Genomic DNA, 12,042 nt, shown 5'->3' on the forward strand with positions numbered 1-12,042 from the left:
CGGCCCGTAATTCTTCTCACACGGTACGAGCCGCGACCATGCGAGCATCTGCGATTTTCTCCCGAGAGAAAAAAAATCGCCTGCGAGCTCATACGACAGCAAAAATCGCACCGTGTACGCCCGCCTTAAGCGGACAGCGGGTGAACAAAGAGTCAATTGCCTTGTCCAGACACCCACACTTGCGGTCTTTGCACTTGACCACTTGACTACTTATACATCAAGACCGGGGACAGTCTTGCACACGTACTTCCTGTCGCGCACACGCGCTCTCAAGTGGCCAAGACCGCAAGTGTGGGTATTTGGACAAAGCCTTGGACAAGGGGAATATATAGCGGGAGCGGGTGGGTGCGGAATAACCTTGCGGGACTAAAAAAATAGTCCTGCGCAGACCTCTAACTCCTAGCCCTTTTTCTAGTATTGTATTATGGAATGAAGCTGTTAATAGTAATGTATCTTCTGTTTTCTGGTTAAAATAGTTATATAAGTCATCTTATCCAACTAACTATTCACTAAAATATCCGCCTCATCATCAATGTAAGAATCAAGTGTTCAGCAGCGAGCCTTTGTTACGTGACGTCACGCCGAGTCACAGAGCGCGCGCGGAAACGGGCCATGGCTGAAAGGGTGAGATCTCGATTATTAGCAGTTATTCAGTGCTAAGTTTAAAGAGCTATTGCTACTCAAATTCTGTACATTTTACACAGACATAATGGTTAAATAGTTATCGTCAGAAAACAACCCTGAATATCTATTATCTATAACTGCCTTACTGTGCAATAGCACGCTGGCTAATCAGTTGTCATATCGATTAATGAACAACAACACAGAAAAGTGGTTTTGTTCAAGTAAATGTGCAAGACTTAACGTTACCTTCAAGTTTGCGGGAACGTAGTCGCAGAGCACCAGTTTAAAATGGTATACGTTATACGGTTGTGCATGTGTTTACATTAATTAATAAACTTGTTGAAACACATTCATTTTACTCTAAGTTATTTATAGCCATTAAAACATTGTATTAGTCGTTTACCGAACAGTTTCGATTTCTGTTGTGATTTATCCGCGACAAGTCAGTAAAAACAAAGTTGTAATAATTCTGCTCAAGTTGCCACTGACAGGCTAGACAGCTAACTATTACCTAAATGTATTTTACAAATATAATTTCCGTTTAAACCCATGAGATGATATTGGAAATATGTTGCCTTTTTCTTGTTTCAGGAAACAGACAGTGACGTGGGTGTATCAGACCCTCCAAAACAACCTCCCAAACGCAGACGCATCCTCGACGCCTCCTCCATCACAACAGTACCTGTTTACTCCAACAAGGTGAGTAGATCTTGCCTGCTTAACTTAAAAGTCCTTCATGACTGGAAAGAATATAGTTGATGACCTTTGCCACTTGTTTGAAAATATGTCTGTAATCTAAATGCATTGGGATGGATGTGTTACAAGGTGCAAACGTAGGCTAAAAAAGACGATTCAGATGTTACATTATTGTGTTTTAGGTTAACAGCTCGTTGAATCTGAAGCCAATAACCTTCAAACACACCAGTCTCACAGGTATCAAAACTTTTTGTTATATACTAACATTTTATTTTTATTTAGCAAGGATGCATTAAATCAATCAAAAGTGACCATGAAGACATTTATAGTGTAAAAAAAAAGTCTGTCAAATAAATGCTGTTTTTTTTTTATTTTTTAAAAATCTTGAAAAACGGTTTCCATGAAAATATTAAGCAGCACAGCTGTTTTCAACATGGATTATAAGAATAAATGTTTCTTGAGTAGCAGATCAGCATATTAGAAAGATTTCTGAATATTCTGATTTCTGATATTTAGCATTTCGTGAGTGGGATTAATCCACGCCATCCTTAGTGTTGTAATTTATTGTGTCAGATGAGGAAAAGGGTGGTCCTCTGTGGTCTCCTTCCCCACCTCATACAGAGAAACGGCCAATCAGCATTGATCTGAGTGGCTCCGAGGAGGAGCCAGAACAGACTGAAGCTCAGTAAGTACACAGACTGACTTTGCTTCACCTTGGCATATAAAAAGTGTGTCATTATGCACCCATTATCAATGTTGTTTGTTTTTGTGACATCCGACTCAAAACTAGCTCTTTGACATTAAAACGAATCACAGCCCTGCCAATTAATCATCTGATGATTGATTAGCCTAACCTAAGCCATGTTCTTTCATCTAAAACGGGGCTGTCCAAACTTGGTCCTGCAGGGCCGGTGTCCTGCAGAGTTTAGCTCCAACCCTAATTAAAATCTTCCTCACCTCCCTAGGGAAATCCTTCGTTCCACCTCTCCACCCCCTCCACCATGTAGTCCACCAGTGAAACGGAGCAGACGGGCAAACCAAAAAATACAGTAAGTGACGTCATCATTAGTGATGAAATACGACATTTAATGATCTCTTTTTTTTTTTAGATTGAACTTCTTTTCTCATGCAGTTTTTATAGTTTTAATGCTCTCATGACAATCAATATTAGCTTTTTTCAAATAGGGTACAGCAATGAATAACAATATTAGAAGTAATGAAATGAACAGCTAGTAGGGCTAGAGATAAGTGAACAGGTCTGACATTCTCTCATTCTCTCTCACATCTCTGTCCTAGAGAAATCAACAGGAAATTGGATGCGATTGGCTCTCTGGTGTGTCTCTCGCCTGAGCCTCAGGAACCTGTGGTTGAATGCAGAAACTCTCCATCTCCTGTGAAGGACTATGATGATGATGATGATGACATTATCATAATTTCTTCTGACAGCAAAAAGAAAAGACGTCCACTAAATACTGAGGACAGAGACTCTGCACGAGAAATTTCACTGAAATTTCGCTGTCGAACGGAGTTGCACAAAATCCCAATTCTGTCTGTAAGTGGAATAAACACTTTTGTTTATGACGTATTACTCGATATGTGGCATATTTGTTTGGTAGAAAAAAATATATGAATAGAGTTACTTTTTTATTCAAACTGGAAAAAGAATGTTTTTAAATTTGACTTTCATTGTATGTATGTGCCTTTTGATTGCAGACGTCTCCTTTGAGTAAAGCTGTGGAACAGCTGGCCATCAAACTCAATGTCCGACCCAGCCAAATTCTGTTATTAAACAAAGATATTGATCTCCCTATTCACTCGTCCATCAGTGAGCTGGGTCTCGGCATAGCTGACATTATAGGTAATAGAAAGCAGTAGCAATTTTGAGCTGAGTTCATTAGCATGCATCACAGTGCAGTTATAGAGTGCACCAGTCGGGTTCCAGATGTAAAAACTCCATTCATTTTCTCCACAGGGAAATTAATTTTAATGCTAAAAGATAAACTTTTAAAGACAGACCTGTTGTGAGCTCTGACATTGTTAAATGATGGTACATGCAAACATTCTATAAATGATTCATCAAAAATCCTGCAGCCTTCATTCAACTCTTCTTCATCTCTACTGTCTTTCCCAGATTGTGTAGTAACAGAGAATAAACAAGAAGAGAGTGACAAAAGTAATGTCATTACTGTGCGACTGCAAGGCAAAGAGAAAGCATCTGTGCAGGAGTATTCCCTACACAAGGTGTTGTACTGTACATCTTTTTGGATGTTCTTGTGTTTCTGTGAAATGAATTTAGTACTCAACTGTCATTGTTCCTTTTTTATTTAAAGAATGCTCCTCTAGGGTCCATCCTGGCTCAGTACATCTCTGGTTTGGCTGCCAGTGCTAGATGGAAAGCCAGATTTCTCTTTGATGGGTCAAGGGTCACACATAATCAGACTCCAGCTGACCTAGACATGGAGGACGGTGACGTCATTGAAGTCTGGGCCTAAACGCCCACGACTTTTGATGTTATTGGGAGTTCTGTACTTTTTTGAAACCATATTCTGGATGCAATGTAACATGTAAAATTGTATGTTTTTTGTGGTTCGCAAGAACGGAGAAAAAGATTTGTAGAGGAGGTCAGACTTCTGTTTAGACCTTCTTATCACTTAAAACAGACCACAGAATTTTTTTTAAGGTTTCATGAACAATACACATTTGACTTATGTTTGAGGACATGCAAAAGCAATATAAATTCAGTTTTACATTGTGTATATACACCAGATTTATTTAAGAATTGTTGATTTTTTTCATATAAAGAATTTACTTGATTGAAAGGAATATAATAAAATGACAAATTTATTAGATGTTTTTGTTGCATGTAGTACTTGTGTCAGTTTTCTAAAGGGCAACATTTACTCCCTGGAGTTAGTTTTCAAAGGCATTTTTTTAGCCTTCTGAGAGCATACTATTTTTTATCTTATAAAACACAACATCACACCAATTTATGTCAAGTAATTCAACTTAATTAATCAACTGAAATAAGCTGGCAATTGGAACAATTATAGCAGTTACCTATCAAAATAAATCAACACCAGTTGCTAAAGTACCTGTAAATAGGACAACATTTGCCTCTCAGGTTGTAAATACTGTGATGCCTACGTTGGCACCAAACCTGCGATAGGCCTAATAGATTATACTGAAATATTTGATGAGGATACGTTGGGTATTTTGTCACTTTCAGAGGCCCGAGGATGATTTCTGACTCCGCTGAAACCTAGATTGAATGCAGCAAAAGTTAACTTCACATTCATGTGAACTCATGTTATCTCAGGTTATTGATCAGCTCAAACAATTCATCACTGCTTTACAATTAGTTTGTGCTAATAATACCAGCATTCATCAGCACGAGAAGTAGAGACAAATGAAAGGTTCAGATTCACTAGTGATTTTGTTAGCATCTTCTTTTGTCTTATTAAAGTCATTTGCTTAGTGCTAGTTAGGTGCACAAATCAGAATATCAATTTCACTCGTGGTTTTAAATTAGCTATGTTAATCTTTCAAAATTGCGCAGTGAGCTGAAGGAGGCGCTCACATGACTGAGGAGCGGAAGCACTGCGTTATTCCAATATGGCGTCGTGCTGAGCTTGTAGATCAGCAACACAACGGAAACAGTTCGCTTCGAGACCCTCCATTGCAATTCAAAAATGTCCACACAGGAGGTAAGGTAAAGATAGCACCCTAAACGTCTTGACAACTCAGAGGGAGCCCAACAGCGTCCAGAGGAACTCTTGAGGACGCCTCTGACTTCGCTTTGTATTTTCCAGGTAAACGACAATATAGGTGCGAGGACTGTTTATAGAGCAGTAAACAAAGTCTCGGATATATCATACGGGAGACAGTTCATAGCGCTCTTTTCTATAGGTTTCGGGATTTGCATGTCTCCGTAAACAGTGTTAAATGAAAGGCTGTTCAGTAGTTGTGATTGAATGTTTTGCTTTTCCAAGTGTTGAGGAAACACTGGGTGTTTTAAACAAATACTCCACCTTGAGAGCTTTCTATGCCTTTTCCATAATAACCACGTCTGTAAAAGAGAAGTACAGCTTTTGGGTTTATTTATTTATTTATTTTGGCACCACTGTCAGTGGAATATGTTGCTTAACCAGCTACATGTCTGTACTTAGACTAGTATTGGTCAACATCAAGCATCACATGTCATCAGTCAGCAGAAACAGTTTTTATTTTTATTTTTTTTAGTTCGATTCAATTTACAATCGAAGTTAAAGGATATAGATTATTGAAAGTTGAGGATACTTCTGACATGTTATCCGCGTAGGCAGCAGCAGTTTTAACATTAAGTGACATGACATCTGACGCACAGATGCCATTGGCACATGCCACTATGCTCAGTGACACTTCCGGTTTTCAGTGGCATGTGTCAGTGGACAGTGGCATGTGTCACTAAAACCTGTGACACATGTCAATGGACTGCGTCTTGTCAGTTGCCGCGGTGCGTGTCGCACCTTCGGTAGTGACTGACACCTGCCGCTAGGTGTCGCTGCATAATGTAGATTGCGTGACACACCCACTTAACGGCAGAACGATATTGAATTAATTAACAGTATGTTGCTGTCAAACATACGATTTATTACATCGCGGAGTTCATTTGTACAACAAATATTGAGTTCCTATATTAAGATTAAAATGTGTCTTATGCCCCTTAATGAGTATTTTTCATTGTAAGTTTATATTTCCAGTAACCAGTTCCAGTTTTGTGCAATGCATTCAAATACGTAAATACGCGTTTTTTCATTTTTGCATAGATTTGACAGTTCAGCTGTATCATTTGTAATTATAAAATAATATAGAGACTATGCAGAGGCCACAACAACAAAAAAAAACGTTTTAATAAAATGTGCCACCACTAACTGATACTTGCCAATCAAGAATTAGCCTACATATAAATATAAACTGATGAGAAAATGCCACAAACCATTATGATGTCTACTATTCTAACGTGCTTTATGAAACTTACACCAACCATTCAGAAGTGTGCTTGACCTTGACACAGGCTTTTCACAAGGCAATGTAATGTAAGTCTGCAACGTAATGTAAGTCTATGCTATATTAAACAAAGTTTGTACTTATTAACGTATCTGCAGAATGTCAAATGCTTTGACAAAACATTCAGGCATCTCCAGAAGAAATGCATGCTCATACTAATATATATATATATAGTGTTTCTTGTTACACAGTTACAATTATAAACAGAATTACAATCAATTTATATATAATTATTATATTACTATATAAAATATTAAAGCCAGATGATAATCTGGCGCTGGCCAATGTTAAATTTATACTGACACCTACCGACGTGCACGCAGCGTCATACAAAAATAAAGGATTACAGTAACGGATGCAAGTGTTAATGCAGTATTCGTAGTGATCCATGATCATTTTTTTCCCGTGTGTATCCTAGAATGGGTAGTCTGCGTGATCACCCACATACAATAGCACTGGTAGGCTATTGCACAACATTCAGTGTCATCTGCCACTCAAATACAGATGTGCAGGGTACGAACTACGGGGGAGCTATAGGGGGAGCTCGGCTCCCCTTAATAAGACATGGGCTCCACTGAAAACGATTTGTGAAATTTTGGGGGGTCTCAAAAAATATTGACAATGTGTTATTTTGACGTGCAATTTCAGTTTTGTGTAATGTGATCATCGTAGATTATTATGTGTAAAATTGCAAAAATATCATTCATTCATGCATGACGGCGATTTAAACCTAATTATCCGGTTTTCAGTGGCATGTGTCAGTGGACAGTGGCATGTGTCACTAAAACCTGTGACACATGTCAATGGACTGCGTCTTGTCAGTTGCCGCGGTGCGTGTCGCACCTTCGGTAGTGACTGACACCTGCCGCTAGGTGTCGCTGCATAATGTAGATTGCGTGACACACCCACTTAACGGCAGAACGATATTGAATTAATTAACAGTATGTTGCTGTCAAACATACGATTTATTACATCGCGGAGTTCATTTGTACAACAAATATTGAGTTCCTATATTAAGATTAAAATGTGTCTTATGCCCCTTAATGAGTATTTTTCATTGTAAGTTTATATTTCCAGTAACCAGTTCCAGTTTTGTGCAATGCATTCAAATACGTAAATACGCGTTTTTTCATTTTTGCATAGATTTGACAGTTCAGCTGTATCATTTGTAATTATAAAATAATATAGAGACTATGCAGAGGCCACAACAACAAAAAAAAACGTTTTAATAAAATGTGCCACCACTAACTGATACTTGCCAATCAAGAATTAGCCTACATATAAATATAAACTGATGAGAAAATGCCACAAACCATTATGATGTCTACTATTCTAACGTGCTTTATGAAACTTACACCAACCATTCAGAAGTGTGCTTGACCTTGACACAGGCTTTTCACAAGGCAATCTCCAGAAGAAATGCTTGCTCATACATATATATATATATAGTGTTTCTTGTTACACAGTTACAATTATAAACAGAATTACAATCAATTTATATATAATTATTATATTACTATATAAAATATTAAAGCCAGATGATAATCTGGCGCTGGCCAATGTTAAATTTATACTGACACCTACCGACGTGCACGCAGCGTCATACAAAAATAAAGGATTACAGTAACGGATGCAAGTGTTAATGCAGTATTCGTAGTGATCCATGATCATTTTTTTCCCGTGTGTATCCTAGAATGGGTAGTCTGCGTGATCACCCACATACAATAGCACTGGTAGGCTATTGCACAACATTCAGTGTCATCTGCCACTCAAATAGAGATGTGCCACACACTGACGTCATGTTAGAAAAACAAATAATAAACTTGTAAATACGTTTAATGGACATTTATTTAAAAATCACTAAATTCAGCTTTTTATTTAGGATTTTTGTGTTACAATTACAGCTGCTCAACTCATCTGCCAGTCACAACTGGAGGCAACATACTGTGTGACATGATCGTGACGATGTCAGTGACACAAGACGCAGTCCATCGGCACATGTCACAAGTTTTACTGACACATACCACTTGAAAACCGGCTGTCCAAATGACACAGCTGAACTGTCCGATTTTCATTGGCATGTGTCAGTGGCGAGTGGCATGTGTCACTAAAAGTGTCACTAAAACTTGTGACACATGCCACTGTCCACTGACACATGCCACTGAAAACCGGAAGTGCCACCGGAAGTGTCACTGAGCATAGCGGCATGTGCCAATGGCATCTGTGCGTCAGCTGTCATTTGCATTCATATATTATTTATTAAAAATGTGCACACATGCACAGCTTTCTGAGCTCATAGATTAATTTCTCTTTCAATATATTTTTTCTTCACTGTATTCACATGATATTGTGGCAAGATTAATTCACATCACGAGCATGTGCCTACTTCCCTCTCCATGTGTCTTCTTTGTGCGTCTAAGTTCCTGACAAACTAGATTATAAATGATTATGGAAAAGCTTTTTCATTTTAAAAATGCAAATTAGAAGCATTTTGACAGATTTCAGAAGACTTTTGAACCCCACTGTACATCCTCATGTGAGGATGAGATTAGAATGTGATCAATAGTCTGTGTAATCAGTGATAGACTTTGGTCTTTTTTTTTTTAATGCCGTATGGCCCGAAACTGTGTGCCAGTCGGTCTGTTTTGCTTCCCATAATGATTTTGATTGTGGTAGACCAAACCATCCATGTTCTAGAGAAGTTTTTTTTATCTGTATACGTGCAATATTCCATTCCCGGATTTGAACTATACACTGGCTTTTTCTGTTCTTCATCAACTTTAATCTTTTTCTGCAGCAGTGATGTCACGGACAGATGTTTCTGCCGACACAACACCCTTCTTCTCAGATGATAATGAGGGGGAGGGGCCTACTGACAATGGGGTGGGTTCACCTCAGCCCGAGGAGGAGGAGTCTGCCAGCGGAGTGTCTGATAGAAGAGCTAAAGTGACTGTGATTGTACTCTGCTACATCAATCTACTGAACTATATGGACCGATTCACTGTGGCAGGTAACCAGCGCTATTAGATTTCAGCGCATCAGTGCTGCTATGCAATGCTGGGTCCCTTTTAATCCAGATCAAATGCACAAGACAAAGACACACAGCATGATGATAATGTGATTTACTTTGTCTTTTTGAATCAGAAGCCTTTTAAATCCCATCATGAATTCTAACAATACAATAATTGATTTAGTTTCATGTATTGTTGTCTGATGGCGTTTTAATTTTATCAAAAAATGAAATAAGCTTAATTTTTTATATTTTAATTTGAATTTTAGTTTTAGTAATTTTGTTTGTCATTTTATTACTTAAACTTCAAATTTATTTCAGTTAATTGCCATTGCGACATTTCTAATTTTTATCTTTAAGATTAAGTTCATCTACCATTTGTATTTTATTTCAGCTTTATTTTTATTTAGTTTTATTTAAATTAGGGAAAATTATTTTTAAGTTTTAGCTTACAGTAGTCTGTCTGAGTTTACTAAACATACTTTTGCTATTAGAAGTAGAGACCTTGTTGAAAGCAAAGATATTTGTTGTTCCAAATGACTGTTTAATTTATAAATATCTATAGAAAGACTTCATTGTTGTTTTATTCTGCAAAACATATAATGTGCAATGGTATTTTAATTGGTCGGTAATAAACTGTGATAACAGTAGACTTCCTGTCTTACAGGTGTACTTCCAGACATTGAGCAGTTCTTCAGCATTAGTGATGGAAAATCAGGGCTACTTCAGACAGGTGAGTGGATTCATACCATCTGGGATCCATTTTATTATCATTATAATTATAATTATTATTATTTATTAACTTTTCAATCACTTTGATTCTTTATACCTTTTTAGTCTTCATCTGCAGTTACATGTTCTTGGCTCCTCTGTTTGGATACCTGGGCGACAGGTGTAACAGGAAGTCCATCATGTGTGTGGGAATTTTTTTCTGGTCCCTAGTGACATTAGCCAGCTCCTTCATTGGCAAAGAAGTAAGTCCTACATTAAACCTTTCAGACTTTGCAAATGCATACGGGTTAATTTCATCCAGATACTTTCTTTATGTTTCAAAGCAACAGCTTTCAGTCTCTGATACGATGTCTTCTTTACTGAACTGTGTATTTTAAAGTGTAATTTGGAGAGTAAACTAATAGGATAAATCTTCTCTCAGCATTTCTGGGCGTTGTTGTTGACGCGAGGGCTGGTGGGTGTTGGCGAGGCCAGTTACTCCACCATTGCTCCCACCATCATCGCTGACCTGTTCGTCAAGGAGACGAGGACCAACATGCTGTCCATTTTCTACTTTGCAATCCCAGTGGGCAGGTGGGACAATGCACAAACATACACTCAAACAGAACACTCAGTGGAAATACTGGTGTTTAGGATATTCACACTTTCGCTCTATGCATATTCACAGAATGGTTACATTCTCACACTCTGCCACATGCAGTTACATTTTCAGTTTTTTTTTCTCCACACCGAGCAAAGCTGCATTTATATGTTTTCAGGCTGCTACAGTTGAGCACTTCCGAGAAAGAACTAGCCACCAGATATTTAACATTTTATGAGAATAATATGAGATTATTTGGCCAGACGTTGTTAATGGATAGAGCATATTTTCATTTTTTATTTTTCTCATGTAAATGAAAACATTTGTTTTGAACATTAGTTTGTGCCCCCAAAACATGATTTTAAAGTGCTGACTGTATTAAATGGACAGCATAAGCTACAATGTGGACCAGGCCTGATCCCGATTTTCATTCAAATCTACTGGCCTTTCTTTCCTCAGTGGTCTGGGTTATATCGTGGGCTCAAAGGTGAATGATGTGGCTGGGGATTGGCACTGGGCTCTTCGGGTACGTCTGCAGCACCAAACCTCTCACTGTTTATCTGTCTCTGGGTGGATTGTATGACACCTGCTTATTGCTTTAACCACAAAATCACACTTGGAGATTAAATATAATGATAACAATTCTCTGTAATTTCCTCACACTTATTCTCACTTTCATTTTCTCTCTGCCTTTTTTGTTTGCTCTTTTTCGTTTGTTTCTCTTTTGAAGGTGACCCCTGGTCTGGGGCTGCTGGCCGTGATCCTCTTGTTTTTTGTAGTTCAGGAACCGAAGCGGGGTGCGATCGAAGCTCTTCCAGAGCACACACTGCACAGAACCAGCTGGATGACGGACATAAAAGCACTCTGCAGGAAGTGAGTCACTGAGAGCTCATTTTGCCTTTAAAGCATCATTTAGAAGTCATAGCCTTTGCCTTAGATTTTATGCAAGGAAATTTTCTATATCTGATAATGCTGCTTGATTGGCCTGAGGGTTTTTTCCTCAGTTATCAGGTAATTATTGGTGACCTCACTGCAGCCTCTATCTGAGATTATCAAGGAAATGATAAAATATCTAATCGCTCGCAATGACAAGTGATTTTTTTTTATTAAGATATAAGGGTAATGACCATTGCTCTTTGTGACTGCTGGTGTAAAAAATATATATTTTCAGTAGTGTTTCAGCAAGTTTTTGCCCATGCATTGGAAGTCAATAGGGTCAAAAACAACATTGGATGCCACTGATGCATTTTCCAAAATATTTCCGTTTCTCAGATGAAAGTCATATAGAAGTCATAAAAAGTGTGCGTATATATATATATATATATATATATATATATATATATATATATATTAT

The 12,042-nt window shown here is 38.0% G+C and overlaps 2 protein-coding genes across 3 annotated transcripts in view; both read left to right on the plus strand.

The window, feature by feature from the left end:
- Nucleotides 1–387: 387 nt before the first annotated feature.
- nfatc2ip (nuclear factor of activated T cells 2 interacting protein) lies at nucleotides 388–4,164 on the plus strand. The gene is made up of 9 exons (XM_016487012.1): nucleotides 388–624; nucleotides 1,216–1,323; nucleotides 1,503–1,557; nucleotides 1,894–2,005; nucleotides 2,286–2,369; nucleotides 2,617–2,872; nucleotides 3,034–3,178; nucleotides 3,452–3,561; nucleotides 3,651–4,164. Exons 1-9 carry the CDS (start codon nucleotides 613–615, stop codon nucleotides 3,810–3,812), a joined length of 1,044 nt encoding a protein of 347 aa, XP_016342498.1. The 5' UTR covers nucleotides 388–612; the 3' UTR covers nucleotides 3,813–4,164.
- Nucleotides 4,165–4,885: 721 nt separating this feature from the next.
- Nucleotides 4,886–12,042, plus strand: part of LOC107689070 (protein spinster homolog 1-like) — a 14,059-nt gene continuing 6,902 nt past the window's right edge. Inside the window, exons 1-7 of one of the 2 annotated variants that reach the window (XM_016486964.1) lie at nucleotides 4,886–5,129; nucleotides 9,164–9,376; nucleotides 10,044–10,109; nucleotides 10,214–10,350; nucleotides 10,530–10,681; nucleotides 11,148–11,214; nucleotides 11,419–11,561. In XM_016486964.1, coding sequence (XP_016342450.1) covers nucleotides 9,169–9,376; nucleotides 10,044–10,109; nucleotides 10,214–10,350; nucleotides 10,530–10,681; nucleotides 11,148–11,214; nucleotides 11,419–11,561 — 773 coding nt within the window. In that variant the 5' untranslated portion in view covers nucleotides 4,886–5,129; nucleotides 9,164–9,168. The remainder of the gene's footprint in view (nucleotides 5,130–9,163; nucleotides 9,377–10,043; nucleotides 10,110–10,213; nucleotides 10,351–10,529; nucleotides 10,682–11,147; nucleotides 11,215–11,418; nucleotides 11,562–12,042) is intronic. The other variant, XM_016486965.1, reaches the window with a different exon arrangement.

Source organism: Sinocyclocheilus anshuiensis, unplaced genomic scaffold (genome assembly GCF_001515605.1).
Source record: "Sinocyclocheilus anshuiensis isolate Anshui unplaced genomic scaffold, SAMN03320099.WGS_v1.1 scaffold653, whole genome shotgun sequence".
NCBI classification, from domain to species: Eukaryota; Metazoa; Chordata; class Actinopteri; order Cypriniformes; family Cyprinidae; genus Sinocyclocheilus; species Sinocyclocheilus anshuiensis.